This window comes from Tasmannia lanceolata, unplaced genomic scaffold, assembly GCF_043159265.1.
Source record: "Tasmannia lanceolata isolate RefF3 unplaced genomic scaffold, GAP_Taslan_0.1 ptg000029l, whole genome shotgun sequence".
NCBI classification, from domain to species: Eukaryota; Viridiplantae; Streptophyta; class Magnoliopsida; order Canellales; family Winteraceae; genus Tasmannia; species Tasmannia lanceolata.
The window spans coordinates 733,928-760,793 of record NW_027518706.1 but is presented as its reverse complement, the minus strand read 5'-3'; the positions used below and the strand labels follow the sequence as shown (position 1 = coordinate 760,793).

The 26,866-nt window shown below is 39.1% G+C and overlaps 1 protein-coding gene across 1 annotated transcript; it reads right to left on the bottom strand.

Moving 5' to 3' along the window:
• Positions 1-1,863: 1,863 nt before the first annotated feature.
• On the bottom strand, positions 1,864-10,629 carry LOC143859156 (transcription elongation factor SPT4 homolog 1-like). Its single transcript, XM_077369836.1, has 5 exons — positions 10,449-10,629; positions 10,101-10,192; positions 9,659-9,714; positions 6,120-6,181; positions 1,864-2,124 (listed from the first exon to the last, which is right to left on the bottom strand). Exons 1-5 carry the CDS (start codon positions 10,533-10,535, stop codon positions 2,074-2,076), a joined length of 348 nt encoding a protein of 115 aa, XP_077225951.1. The 5' UTR covers positions 10,536-10,629; the 3' UTR covers positions 1,864-2,073.
• Between the last annotated feature and the right edge of the window lie 16,237 nt (positions 10,630-26,866).

Below are 26,866 nucleotides of genomic sequence, written 5' to 3'. Positions count from 1 at the left end.
TTTTGGGGGGCACCTTAGGAATCCACACTTTACCAACATCTACCTTTTTGTTATACTGCGGCTCCAAACATTTTCTACAGACACGTCGTGTGCCAAAATTACTATAGCTGCACTTTGTACACCTCCAATCACTCGCATTCTGGTTTGGAAAAAGCCGACTACCTCGAGCATAGCCATTTCTGAAATCAAGTCGTCTTGTCAACAAATCCAGATCTTCTTGGCTTCCTAACGATCGAGGGAAGGATCTGGGAGGATGCCATGGAGTTCTGTCTCTACTTCCCCCTTGGCTTATCACTATCAAGGATCTCCGGCAACAACTATTAAAAACTCCAGTCGAAAAGAAGGCTTCCTGAGCTGAATATCCACTATCTACCAAATGTAAAAAGGTTGGAGCCACCCAGTCAAGACTGGAGCCACAAACACATTGGTTTGTGACGGTATCCAATCCCAACGGAGGGTTTATATGCCAGCGGTTAAAGAACTCTCAGACCGACATTCAGGACTCTCACGCCTCTAAAAAAAATTAAAGTTCTATCACCAAGACAATTCTTCGCTTCTTCTGAATCCAGACCCCCAAATAACCCTGAATGGGATGATGATGGACCAAAGGGTAAGACTTCTATCACCAACGCTGAACCACTTGAGCAGTGCACTACAAAGTGGGCACCAGAAACCCTAAATGGCTTTGTGGTGGCCAACCAAATCAACTCTCACATCGTGCATGTGCAGTCACGTATGTGTATCTTTCTAAATTATTAGTGGCAGTTGTCATGGATTTTATCTGCATGAATTGTCCATACATTGTGGGTATTGTTTTCCTGTCTACTACCTTCAGAGAAAATAGTGCATGCAAATAGATTGTGTGGGAACTAACCCAATCAAAGGCCTCTGGATAGATAGTTGGAACAGAAAACAATGTGTTTTCATTTCACACAAAAAAGAAGAAAAAAGAAAGAAAGAAAAGAACGACATGTGTTTAACATCCAAATGGCAGAAGCCCATGAAATGTTAGAATCATCCAAGGAAGAATCTAGATTGTTGTAACTAAATGGCAGAATTTAGATTGTTGTAACCGAGAAGGGGATGAAGAATATTTCTGCTCCTAACTGACCCCCTTCACCGGGCTCGGTGAAGTTCAACTTCGATGGCAGCTTCGAAAGGAAAACTTGTAAAGACGGGAATCAGCGGAATCTTCTGGGGTGACAAGGGGAATACAATTCAACCCTTCTTGAGTGCAATTCTAATGAGGCGGAGGCCAAAGCTTTCCTCTGTGGCTCTCTAGCGTGTAACTTGGGGCCACTAAAAATAAATAAACAAATGCTCTAGCATGGGCTGCATGTAAGGCACCTGGTCAGTGGAACTTGGCCAGCATCATAATGGAGATTCACAATCTTGCGATCTTTACCGGATGGTGCAACCAAATTTCAATCATATGAAGCGAACAGCAAATGCTATTGTGAATGAGCTGGCAAAAGAAGGATTAGAAAAGGAAGATGTTTGGTTTTGTATGTATTTCATGGTGTTGTTGTGCAGGGCTGTTAGCTGGTGTGTCATACTATCATGGGGGACATCTTGTCCGCTTTCTGAATTCAGTTTGCTTTCTTAATAAAAATGGTTACTGGTTATCTACCAAAAAAAAATGAAGTGATACAGAAGCTATCAAACATCTGTTCTCATATAGTACCTAAAGCATTGTGCACCAACTAAAATATAAAAATGAAACCAGAAAGTAATAATAAATTTCCTGGAAGTTTCCTTTCCTTCGATGCCTGCATGACTGTTCTCAGAAATTGAATTATGGTATTTTGGTGGGAACATCACCATGGCCACTAAGATTTGTATGAGGATTTCGAGCCAAAAAAGTGGACAAAAATTGTTCCATTTAAGTATAAACATGGTTTCAAGAACATCACAGGATATACAAGATTGCATCTTCCATTTAAATTGGAAATTCTTTTGAGTCTGCTTTTTGCAACTGTCTGCCAGTTAAAGTGACTAGATTCAAGTGCACACGCTATCAAAGAGTCATGTACCTGAATGAGTCAACACTCATCTAGCACAAATTTTGGACATTCATACACGTTTTGGTGGCACATACTGCACGCGGTTATCTTCGCAAAGAGCCTGCAGAGACAGTAAATTAAGTGTCATTCGGCAATGATCGTAAAGAGAGAAATCTTATCAAAAGTTGCAGCTAGTACAGCAATAAATCACAAAATTGGGATTGAAATGCCATTGGAATCGACCAATACTTATATTGTATGGTCGCATAGATATCTGCGCTGGCTAAATCGGCAAATATAAATTATTATTTTTTGGCAAATAAAAATTATTATTTTATAGACATCGAATGTTGCTGATAAACTGAGATCTTTTTTTTTTTTTGAATAAGGCAGTTTTTATTAAAAACAGAACCGAGATGGTCCTGAAGAGAAACAAAGAGAAAGGAAAAATTACAATAAATCAAGAAGGAAGATAATCAAAAAACTCTAAACCTGCCCTAAAAACACCTCCCCTGGCTAGGGAATCTGCTTCAGCATTGGCTGATCTCCTAACATGGTCAAACACCATAGAAGAACCCTGAACTAGATCCTCAATTTCCTCGAAAAAGGGCAAAAATCTCCAAGGAGGAATCCTTTTACCCGAAAGCCAGCGAATTACATTTAGGGAATCCCCTTCCACTATAATTTTGTCTAAAGCCGATCTATCCAAATACTTGATCCTGCTATGAACAGCTATGACCTCTGCTTCATTTGAATCTGCTACTCCTATAGGACCCGAGTAAGCCCAAAGAACTTCCCCTTTTTCATTTCTACATAAACCCCCAATTCCTGCTTCTCCAGGGTTACCAAGGGACGAACCATCGAAGTTAAGCTTCATTAGCCCATCTGAAGGAGGATGCCAGGATTGGATGATTTTCACTTTGCTGACCCCTTCCTTACAGATGTGAGCCCATCCATCCCAAAGGTCAAAAGCTGAAACAAAACGAAACAAAGGGAGGCTCTGGGCCCAAGAGATGACAGCAGCTATCAGCTTTATATAAATCCAATAGGGAGACCTAGCCTCTCCTTCGAAGACCCGCGCATTCCTCTCTTTCCACAAGAACCACCACGTCGCTAGAAGGCACATTTTCCAGAGTATCCTGCCTTTCTTTTTCCAAGGATTCCACTCTCAACTCCTGATGAAGTCAGCCATAGATTTAGATGGAACCCAACAGACCCCAAAACGAGTGAAAATGAGACCCCAAATGATTCTAGCTACCTTGCAATGGATGAAAAGGTGATCTATTGATTCGCTATCAGATAAGCAAAGAGGACAATGATCTACCAACCACAAGCCACGCTTCCTCAAAAAATCCATTGTCTGAATACGACCACTGCAAACTGACCACCCAAAGAAAGCAACTCGCGGCGGACAATAGAACTTCCATATTGAGGAAGATAAAGGCTCCGTTATACTAAAATTCATGTGTTGATAAAAAGTTTTAACTGAAAAGAAGCCACAAGAGCTCCAAATCCATACTCGTCTATCTGCACCTGCTTTCTTGATGTAACAGGCTTCTAATAGAGATAGGAATCCTTGAAGATAGTTTAATTCTCGATCAAAAAAAGCTCTTCTAAACTTATGAGTCCAAACCACTTTCGCATTCACTCTTTCAAAGCAGTCCTTAACCCATACCCCTTTCTGAGACGACACCATAAATAACTCAGGAAAGAGCTCTTTGAGAGGCACAGCCGAACACCAAGGATCCAGCCAGAAACGAATCCTATCCCCCACGTAGACCTTGAAACGAATGCCTTTCGAAAAAAGAACCTCCACCTTCAAAATATCCCTCCAGACCGAGACACCTTTGAATTTATAAGTGTCAGCAGAGCACCAGTTTCCTTTCGATAACCCATACTTACTTCCAATTACTCTAACCCACAAAGAAGACTGTTCTTCGCCAAACCTCCAAAGCCACTTTCCCAATAGGGCCTTGTTAAAACCTTGAATCCTCCTAAGACCCAATCCTCCATTTTTGATAGGGAGACAAATCGCACTCCATTTAATCAAAGGAATCCCTTTTGATGAGCCCGATCCTCCCCACAAAAATCTTCTCTGAGCTACACTCGCAGGACATTTAAAATGCGAGAGAAAATAGATCAAAATATTTGATAAAACTGCCTTTATGAGAACCAACCTACCACCTTTGGATACCAAGTTACGCTTCAAGGTGTCCAATCTCCGCTCAATTCTGTGAATAATGGGGAGCCATAAATTTTTGTTTGGTCTTCCCACTCCTAGCGGAAGGCCAAGATAAGAGGCTGGAAGAAAATCGAAGGCACATCCCAAGATACCTGCAAAGGAGGAAGCGTCGCTTTCAGGAACGTTGATCGCCTACAGCCTGGATTTCGTAGAGTTAGATCTTTGGCCCGAGACCATCTCATAACACCTTAAGATTGCTTTAAGATTTAGAATCTAAGAGACAACCGGAGAGCAAAACAGGATTGTATCGTCCGCAAATTGAAGAATCGATACTTCTACCCTATTGTTGCCTATTAGAAACCCTTCAAAGAGACCCAACTCACTTCCTTTGTTCATCAATCTGCATAGGGATTCTGCTACTATCACAAAAAGAAATGGAGACAATGGGTCCCCCTGCCTCAAACCTCGAGTCGATTTGAAGAAACCTTTGGCATCCGTTGATTAAAACAGAGAACCAAGCAAACGCTAAGCAATTTCGGATCCACCATCTTCACCGGCCACCAAAGCCCATTCGACCCAACAGATAATCTAAAGCTCCCCAGTCCACCCTGTCATAGGCCTTCTCCATATCAATCTTGCATAGAATCCCTCCTTTCCCAGTCCTTCTGTAATAATCGATAGCTTCATTAGCTATCAAAGAGAAATCGAGAATTTGTCTTTTGCTTATGAAGGCGATTTGACAGTCCGAAATAATTGATGGTAAAACCACTTTGAGACGATCCGCCAAAACCTTGGCAAGAACTTTGTACAGGCTACCCACCAAACTAATCGGACGAAAATCAGAAACTTTTGACGCCCCTTCTATCTTTGGAATTAGGGAAATAAAAGTAGCACCTGTCCCTATGTCAAGAACTACTCCCACAAAGAATTCATGGAAGAATTTTAGTAAGTCAGATTTAACAGCTTCCTAACATAGTTGGAAAAAGGCCAAACAGAAACCATTTGGACCAGGAGCTTTATCTTTCGCTAGAGAGAACAAAGCTTTCCTAATTTCCTCCTCAGAGAAAGGAGATTCCAGCCAAGCAGATTCCTCCAAACTTAAACTATCAAACGGAATCTCTTGAGGAATAGGGCGAAGCATCCCATCAGCTGTGTACAAAGACCGGTAAAAATCAATAATTTCCGCTATAATCTTCTCCTTGTCCGACACACATACCCCCTCCACTTCTAAAGATTCAATTATGTTTCTTCTCCTGCGGACGCTAGCCATGGCATGGAAGTAGGCTGTATTTTTATCGCCCTCAGACAGCCACTTGACGCGGGATTTTTGACGCCAAGATATTTCTTCGAGCAGCAGCAGCCCTTTATGCTCTTGGCTTAACCTTCCTCGTTCCTCATAGTCTTCTTCCGACGCCAGACCACACTCTTCTAGGGCATTTAGCCCCAGCATTCTATCTTCCAGGATCCGCTTCCTGCCGTGGTCAAGCTCTTTTTTCTCCTTTGCCCACTTTTTAAATTTGACTTGAGGAATCTTAATTTTTTGCCAATGATTACATCAGCTGGACCTTCAAAGGCGCAATCAGACCACCATCTTACTAATCGAGCCTCCATAAGGGAATCTTCCAACCATGCTAACTCAAATCTAAAAGGAGCCGGACCCCACGATTCCATTTTAGGATCTAAAAGAATAGGGCAGTGATCAGAAACTGAATGAGCTAGAACTTTCTGAGAGACCTCCGGAATTATTGCCAACCATTCTCCCGAAATTAAGAATCTGTCGAACCTGCTTCTGATCGATCCTCTGATAAACTGAGATCTATTATATTGTATTCAACCATTTGTTGAAAGAAAAAATGTAAAAGATATGCTTGAAACACACTCATCCAGTTCCAAAAAATCTGATGGTTTACTAAAGAAAGTATGTAAAAACAAACCTGATATTCTTCTGGAAGCGCCTCTGAGACAGCAAGTGTATAACAACCAGGAACAAATCTTCCTGTAAAAGATGCCATAAACTTCCATGATAACCATTTCAGATCAAGTAATATCAACTTAAAGTTCCGATTTAAACTAAGAAGAAACAGATTAAACCAATGAAACAGAAAGCCAAAGCTAGGGTGATATTTGCTGAAATTGATAAGTTAGTCCCATAAGAAGCATAAAACAAGCAAAACAGTCAACATGGTCAGGCATATGGATTTAAAAGAGCCATGGACAAGACAAGATAAAAAAAAAATGAAATCTTTAGTAGATGAAATGTGAGGAAAGGAACCAAAAGACATGGCTTTTGAAAGTCAACTCCCTCTACAATGACAATTTGTGAAAACATCCAAACATAGAGAAATTCAGAATTTCAGATGCAATAAGCAAGAAATGCTAGGTAAGCGGCTGTGGGGATATGGGGAGGGGTCAAAATTGTGGGCCAAAGTGATCGACTCCAAGTACAGTTCATGCAAAGCGCATTGGGAGTCGGAGGACGGATTTAGGAAGATGGGGAAAACCATACGACGGGATGTGTTGAGTTTTAAAGCAAATTTTATGGAGGGGTACGATTAAAAATATATGCGGGGGATCGTGTCAGATCTGAGGTGAAAAATGGTGTACCTCCCTCCCACTTAAGGAGATTTTTCCTCAGTTGTTTGCCATAGCCACAGTAAAGGAGGTGTTCGTAAAAGACTGCTTCAGCCGGACAGAGAAGAGGGCGGTATGGTCTCCATCCTTTAGAAGGAATGTGTTGCATGGATTCGGATTCGCGTGTCGGATCCCGACACAGATTCGAGGTGTCGTATTCGGCAAACCCCCAAAAGTAGGATTCGTGGATTCGGTAATTTTTAATAAAATAAATTTTAAAAAATAAAAATTTATATATTTATATATATATATTTCTAATCACGTGCTTAGAAACACTTTTCTCATATATATAATATGTGTGTGTGTATTCATGAAAATTTTGAGGGTGGAGGGTGGAGGGGTCAGAGATTTTATTAAGAGAATCGAAGAGGAAAGTGCAAGAGGGGGGGTGGGTGGGGTGACGATCAAGGCGCTGGAGTTTTTATTAAAAGAGTAAGGGTTATGCTTCCGTATAAAAAGAAGTTAAGAAGACAACGCGTTAAAGAGAAAATATACAGGATTTGCATTTTAAAAGAGAGAACAATGAGTCGGATTCGCCCGAAAAAAATAGGATTCGTGTGGGACAAGGCTAAGACAAGAATCCGGATGTGTCCCACGTGAATCCATGTCCGATTCGCGTGTGGAGAGGTGTCGACATGGATTCGGCATAGGGGGCAAAGAATCCATGCAACTATTTTGACAGGAACTGGAAATAGTGAGAAGGCTTCTACAGATTTTGGAAAGATGCTACATTAAGTTAGATGGGGAGGACAAAAGAATATGGGTCTGGAACTAAGGTGGGGACTTCTCGGTTAAATCGTTCTATCATCATCTACTACCTTGCCCCGTTACATCTTAAGTAGCCAGAGTGTGGAACATTCAAGCTCCAACAAGGGTTTGTGAGTTTGGATGGGCGGCGGTTTCGGAAAGAATTCGGACTACTGATTTTCTAAGACATTGAAAATTTATGATCATGGATCATTGTGCTCTATGTATCGAGGATGGAAAAATTGTGGACCATCTTCTTTTACATTGTAAGGTGGCTAGATAGGTGTGGGGCAAATTATTAGCTAGATTTGAGATTGCATGGGTGTTCCTAGCAAAAATCTTGGACTTATTGGAAAGTTGGGCAATGGCTCCTTCGAGGAAAAACAGTATAATACTTTGGCAACTCTCTTTCCTAGCTACAATATGGGTATTATGGAAAGAACGAAATTCAAGGATATTTAATGGATTCACAAAGGGAGCCCAATTCCTATTTAATAACGTGATACCATTACAATCTCTTGGGTGAAAATTTTGCCATGCTTTAGATTTGTCTCTGCTTATGATTTATGGCATGGTTGGAAAGAGAGTTGTAACGGATCTAGTAGTGCTCCCAATGTAGTTCAAAATTGGATGCCTCCCGCCAGGGTTTCCTTAAATTTAATTTTGACAGATCTAGCATGGGCGATCCTGGTCCATCTGTTATTGGAGGTATCTCAAGGGATGAATATGGTGCGGTAAAATGGGAGTCTGCGAGCCCTATTGGTCCGGCAAATGCAACTAAAGCAGAAGTTCGAGCCACACACCGAGGAATAAAGTTGCTTGACAACGAAAACTTAAATACCATAATGGTTGAAAGTGATTTGCCCAATGTCATTAGGTGTCTTAGAGGCTCACATCCCATACCATGGCCCCCTTTTCTGATGAAATCCAATATAGGATTGGGGTTGCATCTATATCCTTTCACAATATTAGACATTCCGCTAATGATGCGGCGGACAGATCAGCTAGAGAGGAAGTCTTTATGGATAGTTTGAAGCTCTTTGATTTTCTTCCTCCCTGACTTTTCTTGAGTATTGTATTTCTTATTTTCTCCATGCCTTTTATGTGCTTGTTGTGCTCTTGCATTGTTGGGACCTCCTCAGTCTCACTACGCTTTTTATTAAATCATCTTCACCATTCAAAAAAATGGCTTTTAGTTTTTTACCTTTCAGTTTTAGGCAAGAACTTTGAATGCATTATGGAGATATGCAGGCCTATATACACAATTCATCAATGAATGATAGACTGATTTTGCACTGACTTTACCCTAGAAACAATTTGGTATTTATTTGATTTCTAGCACTATAAAGGTTATTTATTTTATTTCTAGCACTATAAAGGTTAATTGTTAAATACTTCTCTCTTTTTTTAATTAATGATTATTGCATAGCTGAATGCTTAAATTCATAATTTGTAAGTTGCCAGTGATTCTAAGACATTTATTAAATAAATGCAAACAACACCGCACAAGAAAAGGCAAATCCCTAAATTGCCAATAAAGAACACTTGAGCAGCCTCTCGCTCGTAAGATTCAAAAGATATTGTACACTGACATCCATTAGTTATCTTAGCATGAACCATCAACTAACTGAGCTCTAATAAATCTAAAACTTAACAGAGTATTGTCACCATGAGTCATGTTCTCAAAGTGGAGAAATGTCCCTCTTGGTAGTCTCTCCAAAACTCTGAGTTCTGACCTGCGTTTTATGTGTTGTTTAAGCAATGGACAAGTTTCCTCTGAAAGAATAATAAGAATTATCTCTTAACATAGAAATTTTGCTCAGTTTATGTGGAAATATCAAACATACCCCTAGTTGTGACATTTCTAAATCACTCAACATCATTTTGGATTTTGGGATATAAGACACCTTATAGACCTATAATGTGAAGTGCAATCCCAAAAAAGAACGGAAAAGGAAAATCAAATAAAGAAAATTCACTACTAAAATCATGAATGTGTGAAGTGCAAGGAGATGAGAAAGCATATAAAGAATCACAATTTATTTCTATTTTTTTTAAAAGTTATCATTTCTGTGATGCAAAAAGTTAGACATACCAATTCTTAACCACCTAGCTGCCCAACTTCTGCTTGGATCCATGACTGAAATTATCCTGTAGAATGAAAACAAGAAATCGTCTCAAATTTCCAATCACATCCTCCTTTCCACTGGAACTTTGAGAAAGTAAAGGCAATCATGCCCCAACAAATCAAGTCCAAAAGAAGTATAAGCAAAATATAAGATACAATCAGCAGAGACCCTCGACAACCTGAATTTGCTCATAGTAATCTCAATTGAGATAGAAAAAGAAAATAACCATGACTTGGTTTAACTTTTTTGTCCTTCCAAAGTCTTTTCACTCTTTAAGGATGAAAACACAGAAATTCCACCCATTGGTTCATATGAGATTATCCCCCAAAAACATTAACTGAAAAAACAGCAAGAACAACAATAGCTATGGTTACAGTAAGGGGGGAGAGGAATGACAATAAAACCTACCCAGTAAAATTGGGTGTGGTGCAATCCACCACACGCTCGTGATCTTTGTCCATGTTGAAAAAAGGGCAATTTTCGCAACCCGATTCTCTAAACTGAGCTTCGGCCACAAAAACAAATAATCAAGATTCAAGTGGAAGATAACTTTCAAAAAAAAAAAAAAAATCAAGTGGAAGATGATAGCATAACACAATTCGGGCTGTAAATGTACGTAATTAAAACCTACTGAATTAGTAACAAAGGAATGAGTAGTTGAAAATCATTGGATAATGAAAGAAAGAAGCCAAAATTACAAAAACCCTAACCTTAGGATTAAAAACCTCGAAAAAAAAAAGGTGGAAAGGGAAAGACCTGGTCATAGGTTTTGACGAGCCTGCAACGAAGGCAAGCTCTCAGCTCGTGACCGAAGCTAGTCGGAATCTGCGCCACGGAACCCATTTTTCTCTTTTTCTGAGAAACCCTAGATTTTTGGAAAAGAGCTTTTACCTCCTTGAGACGACGAGGGGTAAATAAAGGGGGAAAAAGGAACCCTTTGAAAACGGAATCCCGTCTAAAAAGTAAAGACAACGGTGGAAATGGCCGTCGATCTAGTCATTTTCACCCTGCATTACTATTAGTTATGTTTCGTGGGGATTCGAGCTTTGTTTATTGTTTTTTGCTAACGTGGCATCAATAATTGATCCCCGTCTTTTTTAACAAAACGGAATCACGTTTTACTAGCAGCTCTCGTGGGGAAATGAATGTGTGGCTTCTATGTTCACTCTCCAGCATAAAACATGTAGAAAATGATATGGTAACCGTAAACGAGAGTAAAACCGGTGCGGCAACAATTGATTTGTTTGATTTCCTCTTCAGTTGAAAAATTGGCATCCATAATTATTCGATCGAAAATGGTTTGTTGTTGGTAAGTGCACCCAGTGTGGGTGTGTGAGTGTGTGGTGAATGCGCGGGTTTGCCGGCCTATTTGGAGACAAGATCAGAAACTCAATTTGAGGGGGCGACGACCGTTCTGTCCCCTAAGATTGGATTGCAGGTGATCAAGAAGAAAAGGAGAAGAAAACTTCTTCCTTGGCCTTCTCTGCCTTTACACGGATGGGAAGGGATGGCCGGATGTGGGGAAGTCGACACAGGAAGACACGTCAACACCGTATAATATAAACTACTCATTGGGTAAAATGTCAATGCACGCAGAACACAAAGTGTTGCCGCTGATGATTGCATTGTGCAAATGACTTTTAGGGGTCGACAGACTGTTCGATCTAGCTAACCAACAAAACAACGAAAGCGAATGCCAGTGCAACGGGTAGGGAATTAAAGAGAAAGGCTCACTTGGGAAGACGAATTCACTGCTTCCTTAATCGGGTTTTTACATCTATGAAAAGTAAAAGACGGCACATGAAAGTAAATAATAAAAGATAAATGCCATAGCATTTTGATTGTGGGTTGGAACCTCTTCTTTGGAGACAAGCGTCTCCTTTCATGGTTCATTTGGCTAACCGCTTCCCATCACCCCACATTCTCAATGGAGAACTTCTGGTAATTGCCTATCAGAGGCTTCATTGTTTGCATGTAATCCTTTCTTCCGGGTTGTTGTCACCCCACCTTCCCTCAAGTGACATATGACGTGTCACTCCTTTGACTTAGTCCAGCTGGGTCATTATTTAGTAACTCGGTCTCTCTCAACTAGTTAAACTCAGAAGCAGGTGCAAATAGTAACCCTTTTTGACTTGTTCTAAATAAGTAATCATCCAGTGATCATGTCATTGCGTCTGAATTCATATTTTAAATGGGAGTAAACACTAGCATTGCTATTTCTTAAAATAGCAAAACTAGCCTTTCATTGGGGTTGCAAACTCGGGTCAGGCTTTCCATAAACCCACGCACCCTACCCGAGAAACTATATCGGATCGGGTTGGGTCGAGTCTGTAAGTGTTCGATACAATATGAACACCGGCAACGGATCTTAGCAATTCAACATTGAGAAAAATCACATGTAACAATATGAAAAAAATTGAAATGAGAAAAAGACATACCGGAAGCCATGAATCTTATTTTTCTTTCTCTTAAGGTTTCTCTTTGCTACACAATAGTCGGTGATGGGGATCGTTTTCCTTTCTCTTCAAGCGTGGATTCTCAAAGTTTGGAAACAAATTCGTTGTGTGCAAATAGGACCCAAGAGTACTTTTTATAAGCGTTTGTGGGAAGAGATGTGACTCCTCATCGCGCCGATCCCTCTCCCCAAACGTCTCTTTACGTTTATACCTTTTCACATAAAGTCTTTTCATTAATGACTTTTCACAAAAGTAATTAACTAACCAAATGATCTTGACCGTCGATCTTGCAAAAGCCACATCCACCGTTAGAATTATTTCCTAACATTCTCCCACTTTGCTAGCAAGATCTTTGAGCCAAACATAAGGATCATAACTTTAAATTAGTTAGATAATAAACCCAACATTCCGTTTAGCAAAAACTACCAACAATAAACCATGTAACCATTGGGTCACCAACTCTACCCAATAGCCTACCCCATGATTATATTATTAGTAATTCTTACTAACATGAATGTAAAAGCATACATGCATAAGATGTAAACATGGTCCAAAATAGTCTACAGACATTCTACCTCTTACTCACAATCCATTTACGTAATGTGCACAAAATGGAGCGGTAGAAAATAATATATATCAGAATCATAAAATAAAATGTGATCACAACAGTGTATCTCAATACCTAATGCAGACTCCCACTGTCATAGGCTATCAAAAGTGTCAACCAACCTTATGCACGCTACATGCTCTCTGAAGAGCTTTGGTGACAAGCCCTCAGTCAAAGGATCTGCCAACATAAGTGCGGTGCTTATGTAATCTTCAGATACACACTGATTCTGAACTTCCTCACGACAATATGTCAGTACATTGACCACATTACTTGATTTGTCGTTCTTGGAATTGTAAAACCGCAGCGGAATTATCACAATACATTCCCAGTAACTTGTCGACTATCAACAAGATAAAATCCTGAGATAAAATTCCGCGACTTCAAGGCATAGTACAAGGCCTTGAAGTACACAATAAACTTCGTACCCAAGGTGGAAGCAACTGAGTGTCAATTTGACATTCTTCCACGATTTAGGACTTTCTGCAAAATATATTAGAGCAGAACTCTAGGTGTTCCGACAACAGTCGGAATTAGATTAACCAATCACACTAGGGTTATCTCATTTACTTTATGTGAGCATTAAACCTTTAGTCCCTTACAGACAATATATAACATTTTGGCAAATTTCCAATGATCCATACATAAATAACATTGGTACTTTCTAAATTTGCCCACCATATAGGTTATACACAGATAGGTGCAGATTTAAATATTCAATAGACCCCAATTGCGGAACTATTAGGGAACCTCTTTATCTACTCCTATAATGAATCGATCCTGGGACCTTGGAACTGACTGAATATATCACCCTTAACTATAGGAACACTACAAATTGAGTAATTTATCCATGTTCAATACTTAGGACTTTACCAAGATAGACTTTCTGCAATCTCAGCAATCCTCGAGTCCCAACTAGGTGAATCTAAACTCCTATTATGTAGGATGCTTCACCTGAATTCTTTTGTATGAATATCATTGAACATGGCTAAGTACTACTAGCAAGTAGTATACCATCAACACATAACACGAGGAAAATAATATTACTCCTCCGACCTTAAGATATATCCATTATCCTGTGACAATTCCTTAAAACTTAACATAGAGAATATTTGGTGAAACTTTATGTACAATTGTCGAGAAGTCTGCTCTAAACCTTAAGCAGAATCTCTAAGTCTACAGACTATGTGCCTCTTTCCTTAGCCTCAAGGATTGTTCGGTAGTTGTCACCACCAAAACATCTATAATGTGGGTTGTTAACTTATATGTGTCTTTTAATGTTCCAATGAGCATTGGTACCACCTTATCTTGGATCACCAGTACCGGTACTACAATCTGGTTCTCCTTAAAGGTGATTTTACTAAAGACACTACACTCCCACTAAGGTCACCATCCTTTAGAAGTCTTGGCACATTTAATCCCGACAATATACGTACTATGGGTCAATCAACAGAACCTAAAACCCTTAAATATTTTAAGATAATCTATGAAATTGCAACTTATGGTCATAGAGCTTAATTACTATATTCGTGGGTTATAAACTTTTGCCTCATGTAAACAACCCAAAGTTGCATGTTTCCCAATTTCAGCTTTCTTATGACCTATAAATCTTAAAGGGTCTTAGGCACAGCCTTACTTGGATCACAAAATACATGGGTGTTTTAAGAGTTTTAACCCACAATCTTAGGCAACAGAGAGTTGCATAAATGACCCTTATTATTTTGATCGTTTATGTCAAGTTAATTCTCGACTCTTACCTTATAGATCACAAACAAAGATAGGGCCTCTACTTCTGATTAGAGAGACACATTTAAATATGGCTAGAAAATTTAACCAAAAGGGTAACACCTTCCGCCACCAACTGTCAGAGTCCAAAGATCCAAGATGTCATTGTGAATGACCTTTAGTAGATCAATACTCTTGGTAACACCCTAAACCGATTAATCTTTGTATATTTCTCCTTCAATGTACCTCGTATCATTGTTTAAATCGATAAAATCAGGTGAATCTAGAATTCTTCTTTTACCCAACTATCCTCAGATATGTGGTTAAAAACTTAACCTACTGATTGGATAAATTCTTGTTCACGCGATTTCATTTATTTCTAACAATACTGATTATCTTATTCTAATGCAAGGTAGGCCAAGTCTGACCTTGAGAGAAGTGCAATCCAAGTCAATAAGGATTGCCCTGAAGATAACCAAAATTACTAAATGGGAAATGGAAAACTAGAGAGAATCCATTATACTTCCAAACCTTGATTCATAGCCAAAGGAATCAAGTTTTTCTAGAATAAGATTTCTAGTTCATATGAAACCAAAATTTCAGAAAAGAGTGGCGAGTAATAATTGATTCAACAGCCACCTTTATTCTATTTCCCGATATAATGGTATACTCTCCTCTACTAAGCACCTAACTCGCACCAAGACCTCACATAGAATTCTAAATGTACAAATCTTTTTCCGGAGTACTTACGAAATAGAAATCATAATATACAAAGATATGGTATTAATTCTAGGCCATATCAAACTTAAGGGATCCATACGTTAAGTATGTGTCATTTATTATTCAAGATAATGGCACTTGATACAAAGTTCACTCTCTTTAATTGATAATGCTAAGACTAGTCTATATCTTCATGACTCTAATGCTACCATTTAAAATAACCAAGAGGTGTGTCGAAAGTGAGCACAACCAAGGTTCTGAATCTAAAGCCTTTCAAAGTGTGCTCAAAACTACAACTTTGGTGAATATACTTTAAGGTTATCAAAACACATCATAAGGGTATTTACAAGTGCTTCCAATGATCCTCTAAAATATTCACTAACTACATTCAAGAACTCCTTTGCATTTTCGAGTCTTAAAAATATCTCGAATTGCATAAAAAATGGAGGTCTACCATTACTACTAGAGTGATACTAACATTGAACTCCCACTATTCATAAGCATCTTTTAGATGTGGGTTTAGTGAGCCTGTCATTCAATGAGACATAGTCTAGCCTTTTGTAGTCTTGAATTATGCAGATCTATTCCATCACTTGCTAAGGTTTCTGACCCACTAAAGTACTCAACATAATCGGTATCTAGAAAAGACACTAAGATACCAATAACTTCAATGTCACAGACACAGACTTGCAGTTCCAAACATGCTCACTTCTTATAACACATATTCAGTCCAGAAATGGAGTTTAATTAACTCAATCTACGATTTTAATCAATCCAACTGAAAAGAATGACTAAAATGTATAAAATCATGATGATACATAAGTGTGCTTCTAATTAGATACCATATGTGCCATCGTGGGTCGTCCATTGGACCGTGCCATGATGCAGAATTGGTTTCTAGTTTAGAAAACACAATACCATGATTATGAAGAGACACCGGTGTATCACCGTGGTCGTCCGTTGGGCCGTGCCACGGCACACAATTGGTTCTCACATACAATACTCAATCAATCTATCTTAAGGGAAAATTAGTTAGATTGCCCAGAATCACAAAAAAAACACAAAAATGTGACCCCGACGAAACATCAGACGTGTCATTGTGGGTCATCCGTTGGGCCGTGCCACAACACACAAACGATTTTCAATTCAGGAAATCACAATACTGTGATTCTGGCGAGACACCAGGCGTGTCACCGTGGGCCGTCCGTTGGGCCGTGCCACAGCACACAATTGGCTCTCCCATGAGACCAACTAGGGCCTGATAACCCTATACTTGAGGTGCACATCACCGTTGGGCAGAAGTATAACCCCAAACCAGGTTACCCAGGCCTAGTCCTCTCACACCGCCTATTTGTGCAAAACAACAGTCATCCGTTGGGCTAAGTGTTGCTCTTGGACAAATAGTCGCAATTGAAAGTGGTTCATAGTCCATAAATGTGTCATTGTATGCGACACTGTTCTCAAAATTAACCACGTAACCTTAAGCGATTTCGTTTCCCAGTTGGAATCGAAGTTCTTTGTTCATTCATTTAGTGACCAATCATAACAAGATATAGTTCAATTTCAACTAAAAATAATGAAAAACGTAATAAACTTGTGTATACAAAACCAACTTTCAAGTTCCATGATCAAACATAATTCAATGTTTTAGGATTCGAAAATACACACTATCAGTTTATTATAACCATAAGCTTGGGTTTTAAGCATATCTGGCATGAACTAATGTGCATTCAAGTTAAAAGTTTAGTCCCATATATGATTTCAACTAATCATTTTAACCCTTAAGTTATATGCAAAACATAAAGCATATAAACAACATATAGGGGTGCTTAAGTTAAGAATTAGAAACCAAAGGTGTTCATTGACTGAGTTTTAATCATTAAACAACATCAAAACTTTACATAACTGGGTCTCCATGGCATTTAGTTAATTCTTCAAGAGTTTGAAATCAAAATTAAACTCAAGGCCCACTTTAAAAAACCCAAAAGTTATAAAATTACACTGGAATTTTAAAATCCAGACTCCGAACACCAAAACAGACCTTGGAAACGGGTTCATAATGGTCTAAAACCATAGGAATGGTCTAACCCAAGTCCAAAACCCCAAAATATTTGACTTAAAATCAAACTTACAAAACCAAAAGTCTTGATTTTACACTATAACTATATCATACAGTGCTTAAATACAAAAAATGACCTCAAAAATAGGTCCAGAACGGTCTGTAACCTTAGGAACCAATCTAATCCGAGCCCAAAACTCCAAAACTTTTGACTCAAAACCAAATTTATAAAGTCAAAAGTGTTAAAAATACACTATAAGTGTATTATACAGTGGTCAAATGGCAAAATGGATAGCAAAAATGGTTTCAAAGGGTTGCAAAATGTTCGGAACCAGTTTTACTTGGGCTAAAACCCTAAAATATTTGACTCAAAAACCAACTTGAAAAATCAAAAGTTTTTGAATTTACACTATACCTATATGATACAGATGCCAAATGCCAAAACTGACCCAAAAAATGGATTCAAAATGGTACAAAACCTCCAGAACCATTATAATATGGCCAAAAATCTCACAAAAATGGGCCAAACCGAGTCAAACACAGATTTGGGCCGTTTAGGCCTATGGCCGGTTCAGGTCAGGTTGGGCCATGCGGTCTGGTGGGCTTAGAGGGTCTACTGGGCCCTTTTAAATTGAAAAGCCCGTCGCGGATCCTTGATGGGCCCGCGCGGCCCGGTTCGGCCCGCCAAGCCCGACACTATTCATCGTCTTCTTCATTAAAATAGAGAAAATTCCAGCAAAATCTGAAAAACACTCAAAGTTCGATTTATTATTGCGGCTTCGTTTGAAGTCCGATTGAGGCTCACAATACGCCGTTGGACTCTTCTCTCGACGAACTTCACAACCACGCCAGAAAATCTCCGGTCGGACAAGCCGGTCGCCGGCAGCATACGGTTTTCCGGCAAGGTCCAAAACTTCCCCAAAAGTTAAAATTTTCATCTTTAAATCGCCGCCAAACGCAATCCAGACATCGGATCGACGAACCGTTTGTTGCGTTGGATTCATGGGAACACAAGCAACGTTTCAGTGCCATTTAATCATCGATCCGACTCCAAAATTGATGGCGGCACTCAAAATACAAGTTTTCACAAACCCTATTTCAATTACTTTTAATGCGATTTTCTCGCCATTTTCTCGCCGGAACCGTGGCTCTGATACCACATGTAAGTGTTCGATACAATATGAATACCGGCAACGGATCTTAGCGATTCAACATTGAGAAAATCACATGTAACAATATGGAATAAATTGAAATGAGAAAAAGACATACCGGAAGCCATGAATCTTATTTTTCTTTCTCTTAAGGTTTCTCTTTGCTACACAATCGTCGGTGATGGGGATCGGTTTCCTTTCTCTTCAAGCATGGATTCTCAAAGTTTGGAAACAAATTCGTTGTGTGCAAATAGGACCCAAGAGTACTTTTTATAAGCGTTTGTGGGAAGAGATGTGACTCCTCATCGCGCCGATCCCTCTCCCCAAACGTCTCTTTACGTTTATACCTTTTCACATAAAGTCTTTTCATTAATGACTTTTCACAAAAGTAATTAACTAACCAAATGATCTTGACCGTCGATCTTGCAAAAGCCACATCCACCGTTAGGATTATTTCCTAACAGAGTCTTCATGAGAAAACCAGAGATTCATAAACCCAACCCTACCCGATATAATTTCTTGGGCAGAGTCTTTTATTGGAAAACCTAAGATTCATAAACCTGACCCTTCCAGAGATAGTTTCTCAGGTCCAGTCACGTTTTTAATGTCCAGCTTACTATAGCAAGTAATTTCAAGGATGGTAGAAAACAACAAATTTTCACACAAAAAATCTCTAAATTTAAGTTGTCAAAGTGCATAAATTTGAGAAGGAAATTATTTTCAATATACTTAAATATAATTTGGAATGGAGAAAAGTGTTCATGCGCTGTAGCGCAGGGAGCTTCCCTGTGCTTCAGTGGCTTATATAGCCTCCCATTGGTTCGTATAGCGGGTCCACCTTTGTGGGTCCACAAAAAGTGACGAATGGGAGGCTTTATGAGCCACTAAAGCGCAGGGAGCTCCACTGCAGCGCAGGAACACTCTCCTCTTTGGCATGATAGTTAAGAGATATTTCTGAAAATCACAGCACACTTACAAGAGTCGAGTAGGGTTCCAGTTTTTTATTTAAACCCGACCCAAACCCGACATTTTCTCGGGTTTTCAACCTGAAACCTTCCCCAATCCAAAACCCATGACATGTAAACCCTTTCATGCCCTGTAGATATTTGCTCAATTCCAATCCATTCTCAGCCGTGCAATGCGTTTCAGAAGTCGCACTCAATGGAAATGAAAAGAAAAGAATTTGAGAAAAGGTAATTGTTAAACTGAGGGGCGTGCTTGCAAAAATCAGATGAAAGTGCGCCCCATTGGTTGCTATCACCAATAATCATTTATTACTCTCTAACTTTTACATTTTTATAATCGTTAAGTTTTAAGGCAAAGAAAAACGTTTAAGGGTGAACCATTCTCACAGAAACCATACGTTTGGTTGCCGGATTTTTTTTATTCTTGGGACTTCTGTGGAATTTCTGTAGGAAACCCACTTTTGGTTGGTGGGCCCAAAATAATCCCAGGAACCAAAATAACCCTGCACGAAACCCCAGGAATGAAAAAAATACTCTCAGGAACCAAAATAATCCCAGGAATAAAAAATAAGCTTTCAGAAGAATTTTTTTCTTCTTAACAGTTCAAGCAATCAAACAAAGCATTTTTTTCCCCACCATAGTTCGGTCAACCAAACATGGGATTTTTATTTTACCGGAATATTCCAGGGAGTTTTTTTTCCCACCAATCTCCCAGGAAGGTTTTTGTTCCACAAAAATCCCAAGAACCAAAAAAATTCCAACAACCAAAGGGAGTAAAAAGACGGGATTTTATCCTTTTAAGTGGGGCAAAATATCATTTCCCTTTTATAAATGCACTTTGGTGACAACAGCCTATGGGAGCGCCTTTCATCTTATTTTTGCAAGGGCGCCCTTCACTCTCGCATTCCTCCTGGTAAAAAAGCGAACTTCTGGGTGGGACAAATATTCTATATATATAAAGCTGGATGTGGTACGCTGAGGGTGTGCCACGTGGCACCCCCTTTGCAAACCGCATTCAACCATTTTTTTTTTATACAAAACAACCGTAATTCCAAACGCCACTTCTCCATTTTTTTCTCGCTAAAAAAACACGTCCTTTAACCCTAAAACAAACTAACACCAACATTTTTCCAAATCAGTGAATTCCTAAAAATCAATCAACAAACCCCTTCTCTCTCTCTCTCTCTCTCTCTCTCTCTCTCTCTCTCCACCCAACCAAACCCCTATGAACGGTCACAACCCATCCGTCTATAATTCCCAAATGTCTTTTCAGGAATGCCTCTTCACCTCCACCTAATTAAAATCATTTCAACGATGCATATTTTTATAACTTCAATATTCCAATCTAGAACATATCTATTTCAATTAAAGGTGACCGCATTCAATTTCAAAACATCCAAGTAGAATTTCACGGTTTCAAAAAATAATTGACGCTAAAAAATATGCAGGATTGGAGACAATACAGGTTTTATATTTAAATTCTACAAAAAAATATGTACATGTTATTTGATATATATATATATATATATATATATATATATATATATAATTAAAACATGACGTGCTTATTCGAAATTATTTCTTATGCAGGAGAAAAATTTATTGCAAAAAAAAAGAACTTCGGAAGATGAACAACCGACGAAATGAGCAAATACAGAAGCAAATGCGCAAATTTTCATTCAAACTCCTCAAGATAAAACTCCTAAAAAAAATATTCACAAGGTTAAAACTATATCTATATAAAAATATTTATTTTCATTAAAAAAATATTTACTAAATAAAAAACAATCAATCTTGTAGGCTCCGTTCACTTGTTTTCTAGGGAAAGGAAAGGAATCTGACGTGGTAGAAAGGAAAGGAAAGGAAAAGAAACTGTGCAGGAAAAGGAATCCTATGCCTGTTCACTTGCGCAGGAAAATCTAAGAAATCTAGAGAAAAGGTTTCCTAAGCCTGTTCACTTGCCAAGTAAACTGTATTGGGAAAACTAAACAGAAAAGTTACATTAAATCATATTTCATAATCTGACATACTTACAGGCCTACAAATTGAAAAGTATAAACAGAAACACTATAATAAAACCTAATTGGAAGAGGAACTCGTCACAGAAGAGATTGTTGAAGCTTGGGGCGTAGGAATGTTGGTCTCTTCTTTCCTATCTTTGTTGGGCCCACTAATGCCATGTAAAAACACAGTAAGTTCAGCTTCTGCCTCCTCCCTACTCTCATACGAAAGGAAGCACGCTCCACTAAACCCGTTAACTTGAAGATGACAGTATTGCCAACTGTCATATACGCCCACCTGCCTTCCCTTAAAAACCACATAAAACTTGTTTTTTGCCATTAACCTACAGAAATGCAAATAAAAAAAGTAACAACATAAAGTATTAAAAAGTAACAACATATACAAGTCCAAGAAAATAATTCCAAGAAACAAGAAACATCTCATTGAGACTAGTCCAACAACATAAACCAAATCAACATAAGAACTCCTCCAAAATAAGTCCAACAACATAAACCAAATGACCAAAAAAGTCGGATAAACACGTAGGATAAGCGGTCCAACAAAGTAAACAACATTACAATAAAGCCCAAGAACATAAACCACATCAAAACAAGTCCAACAACAACATAACAAGTCCTCCAAAACAAGTCCAAAATAAAGATGCAGAAAACTAGCAGAGTCATACTACGATCATATAATACGATCGTATGATTCCCAAAAAGAGGTCCCCAAACCATAGCAACCTACGCCAAACGCACCACAATATCGCCCATCACAAACACTCGCTCTTCCTCGAAAAGGGAAAGGAAGACTTCAGCATCCTTGTGATTTTTGTGCAGGTACGTATAGGCCCTAAGCAGCTCCAACATGGTGAAACCAGAGGTGCTCATCACAGCGGCTTTCAATTCAGCAAGGCTATGGACCTCACCAGTCGTAATGATGGCCTCAGCAACCATCCTAACACTATCTGACAAGTAAGTCATGTCAGATGAAAGTTGTCCACCACTTGTTTGCCTCTTCCTCTTCTCCTTACTACCTGATGCTGGGGTTTTCAGTGGCGATGAGTCACTAAAGCCCATGCTGGTGTCTCTAACTGGGGATGAATGACGTGATCTGGAAGCACGAGGAGCTGGGAGAGGAGTAAAAGCAGGGGTCGTACCGTCGAACATATCATCGAGCCCTACTGCCTGGCTCGATGAGAAAAGCCCATCCACATCCTGTGTGTTCCGAGAAGGGGCATGTCTGTCCCTAACGAACTCTCCAGTCGCATAATCTTCCCCGAACACTTCTTTCATCTCCTCATATAGCTCCCAACGGTTATTAAAGAAGCGTAAATGATCAGGATTCCTCTGAAAATAAAACGAGGCATTGTAAGGATTATGACCAAATTATGTCTTCAAGTAATGAAGGAATTATGACGACTTATACTTACCGCCAAATAGTCATTGTTCACTTGGTCTTCAACGGATATTTTCTTCAGCTATGGATCCCAGCCAAATCCGCTCAAGTTGACGATAGTGTTAAGAAACCTATAGTTGGTTTTCATCGTCTTCGAACGGTTCTTAACGTGCTCCTTTGTGATCTGCTTTTTAAGGACAGTAGTAAGCTCATGCGCTGCGCCACTGTACGCAGCATCTTTAAAACCATTGGGGGCCTTCTGGCCCTCGGCAATCTGATGATGCATGGCTACTATGAGATACCTATCCATATTGTCGTTCCAATAGTTATTTTTCTTCCTCTTCTCTATTGAAGTTGATTCCATTATATCTACAACATTGTGAAACAATATATCATCAAATAGAGTACCATTGAACATACTAGAAAAATATCCAAATAATCACTCACAACAATATATCATCAAATAGAGTACGATGAAACAGATTACTATTACAACCTAAAAATTCCAAATCCTAATACAATCAAACAACATATGATGAAACACAGTTGCAGATGTCTAATCAAAATAGTCATAAAATTATTACAACCCAAAAACATGTCATCCTAATGACGACCACGTCGTTGTGCTTGAAAATCATTCCACATATGATTCATTATTCTTGTTTGAAGTAGACCGCCCGCTCTTACATCTTCAGCCCTAGTAAGAAAACGATCTTATTCTTCTTCATCCTCCTCCTCCGCTACAGTTAGCCCCAACTCATTGTCTACAATTGGAATGTATGTATCGTTCGGCATCTCCCTCCTTATGTGATTGTGGACGCAACAACAGGCTAACACTATGTCGACCTGTCGTTCGAATGGGTACATGGGTGGCGTATTAATTATGTTGAATCGCTTCTTCAAGACGCCGAAAGTCCGCTCGATTACATTCCTTGCTGATGAATGTCTTTGATTGTACAACTCATCTGCAGTTTGAGGTCTGCGCTCTCTAATGTCGTTTATGTGGTAACCAATTCCTCGGATAGGAGTTATAAAATTTCTCAGGCATGGGTACCCACCATCAACAAGGTAAAACTTTCCTACAGACACACGAAGGGATATATATATAAGTTTCATAACCGAGAACAACAGCAGTGGTACAAAGTAAAAGACAAACTCAGTAGTACCTGGTAAACAAGGTATCCCATTCGGCTTTGATAAAGCAGATGTTAGGACCCTAGAGTCTGATGCCGACCCTTCCCACCCAGCTAACACGTAAGTAAACTTCAGGTCAAAGTCACATACAGGTAGCACATTTTGAGAGGGCCATCCCTTACGACAAATAAATCTAGGTTTCAGATCCTCGGCTACTGTTGCTTGAATATGTGTCCCGTCAATTGCACCAATGCAATCCTACAATATGGACATTTAAAATGTCACCCGTCAGTGCTGACATATGAGTAACTTGTTATGCAACTTACATGCTACTACAAGGTAATAAACGATACCTTAAAGAACGGCATAAAATTCGGGTTGTCAGCAATCTGATGTGGTGTGTCCCTTGATAGAGGTAATATGAACAACTCTTGCAGTTTGAGCACATCACATAGAACATTGTTAAAATACTTCGAAACAGTGGCCCCTGACCGTCTAATGGATGCTCTAATAGTACGGTTCCTTTGGCTGTGGGTAATTACTTGTAAGAAAATCGCCACTCGTTCCTCAACACAACAGTGTATTGTGTCTTCAAGTAGGATCATGTTTCTAAATATCGCGACGAAGCTGCGGAAGCACCGAACATCCATTCGCAGAAGCGCAATACAATGATTCTCTGCATTCGTAACACGTGTAACAAATGTCCTACGAGTTTCGTACCCACTTTCATAAAGGCCCCTTGTCATATTTTCTTCAACGTAAAGTCCAACCCTAACCGTCGCTGTAGCTACAGCAGCCATTACTAGAGCTACAGCTCGAATAATCAGTGTCCTCCTATTTGGTAGTTCTTGAGGCATGATGATTGATGGTAGCCGTACATGGAGAGATTTCAGTTCCAGTTCATTAAAAACCATACTTTGAAACCTAAATACTAGCAACACCGGACCACCAAAACATTATATCGAAAACAATGACATATCTTCAACTCCGAACCACCAAGGCATTATATCAGAAACACCCTCGTATCATCAACACCCAATCATTCATTATGATAAACATAGCAAAAAACATTACCAATCACACAAGAAAAGAAGAAAAAAACAAAAAAGCTCTAGAAAACACGCTATAAAAGATAAAATTAGTACCCTTAACCAACAAAACAAGCTAGGGTTTTCGATGAACACCTATCCACTCACATATCATCAACACCCATCCACCAACATATCATCAAAACCCACATATCATCAACACCCATCCACCCACATATCATCCACACCCAACAACGAAGCTATTATATCATAACCACCAATGTAGAAAACAAGAATCTTAAAAATCAGTCCAGTAACCCATAAGCTGCAATTCCATTGCAAAAACATAACAATCTGAACCCTACTGTAAAAAAACAGCAAAAAAAGTTGAAAAATAGTGAAAAAATCGAAAATCATGAACCCCTACTGTACAACAAAAACCCAAAAAAATTCAAAATCAGTGAAATCTACAACCCCATTGGAAATACCCCAAAATTCATAACCAAAATGTAAAAAAAGACAAAAGAAATTACAAATCAATGATATAACACATAATCTGAAACTACATTGCAAAAAACAAAACAATATGAACCCCTACTCTACAAACAACACCCAATAAAATCAAAATCAGTGAAAAGAAACCCAAAATCTACAATCCCATTGCAAATACCCCAATATTCAGAACCCAAATGTACACAAAGACCCATAATCTGCAACTCCATTGAAAAAAGACCCAACAATCCGAACCCAGATCTGCAACCCCATTGCAAAATCAGTGTAGAAATCCAAAATCTGCAACCCTATAACAAAAACCCCATAAATCCGAATCCAAATTTGTTAAATGTGTGAAAAACCAAAAAAAAAAAACCCTAGATCTGGAAAAAAAAATCACAAAAAAGGAGGGACAGAGAGAGAGAGAGAGAAGAGGGAGTGGGGTACCTTGCCAGAGAGGAGGCGGAGAAGAAAAAACCTCACCGTTTGGTCGTCTGCTTCGTCAAAGCAACAGAGGGAGTGAGAGAGAGAGAGAGAGAGAGAGAGAGAGAGAGAGAGAGAGAGAGAGAGAGAGGAGCCGGAGAAGAAAAACCTCACCGTTTTGGTCGTCTGCTTCGTCGAGAGAGAGGGAGTGACGAAAAAAAAAAAACCCGATGTTTTATTTTTCCGTGGGAAAAGGAAAACAAATCCCACCGATTTGGGCGGAAATAGAACCCCGTGAGCGCGAGAAAATCGTATTTTCCACCTCATTTTTTACATTTCCACGTATTATAAAGTCAGTTTATCGTCAAAGCAACAGAACACATTAAAATGACTTTCTTGGGAAAAAGGACGCGACTTTCCTTTCTCGCGACAGCGCGGGAAGGCAAGCGAACACAGCCGTAGGGATTCAGAAGATTAGGTTCAAAGCGAAGTTGAACACAATGTCAGAATTAAATTCATGTCGTAAGAATGAATACTTCTTATTTGGGAACAAAATATGTTATTTCAAGAGAATGATTACTTCTTCTCTTTGCTTTAAGCAACTCTAATATTAAAAATAATTTATTTAATTACTATTTTTTTTGTAATTGTTTACTTAATGAAGTTTTATGAAAATCTTTTGTAATTGTTTACTTAATGAAAATCTCTCCCTTACGGTGGTTCTCATTATCTTTAGTGAAGTTTTAATGCACTCGAGAAAGATATAAAATTTCACGCCGCCCCCTGCATCACACGGGTCTGCAACTAGTGCCTTAATCAAATGCGAATTTTCCTAACAGATACAGGAAAGGTTAGGTTTCGATTTTTAACCCCTCCGTGGGATTATGCGCTCCCCCTTTATACGTGAATTGGTGGGAGACTTTAACGGTTTTGACGTCAAATCATGTCAGGAGGGGGCGCAAGAAGGCGAAAAAATCAACCTAATTAACCCTAACTCTGCCCTAAAATGACCATA

Coding starts and splice junctions, on each gene's coding strand:
- LOC143859156 (XM_077369836.1), bottom strand. CDS start 10,535: ATGGGTTCCGTGGCGCAGATTCCGACTAGCTTCGGTCACGAGCTGAGA. Junction 10,193..10,448: donor TCGTCAAAACCTATGACCAG/GTCTTTCCCTTT, acceptor GCCGAAGCTCAG/TTTAGAGAATCGGGTTGCGA. Junction 6,182..9,658: donor AGCTAGGTGGTTAAGAATTG/GTATGTCTAACT, acceptor CATCTTTTACAG/GAAGATTTGTTCCTGGTTGT.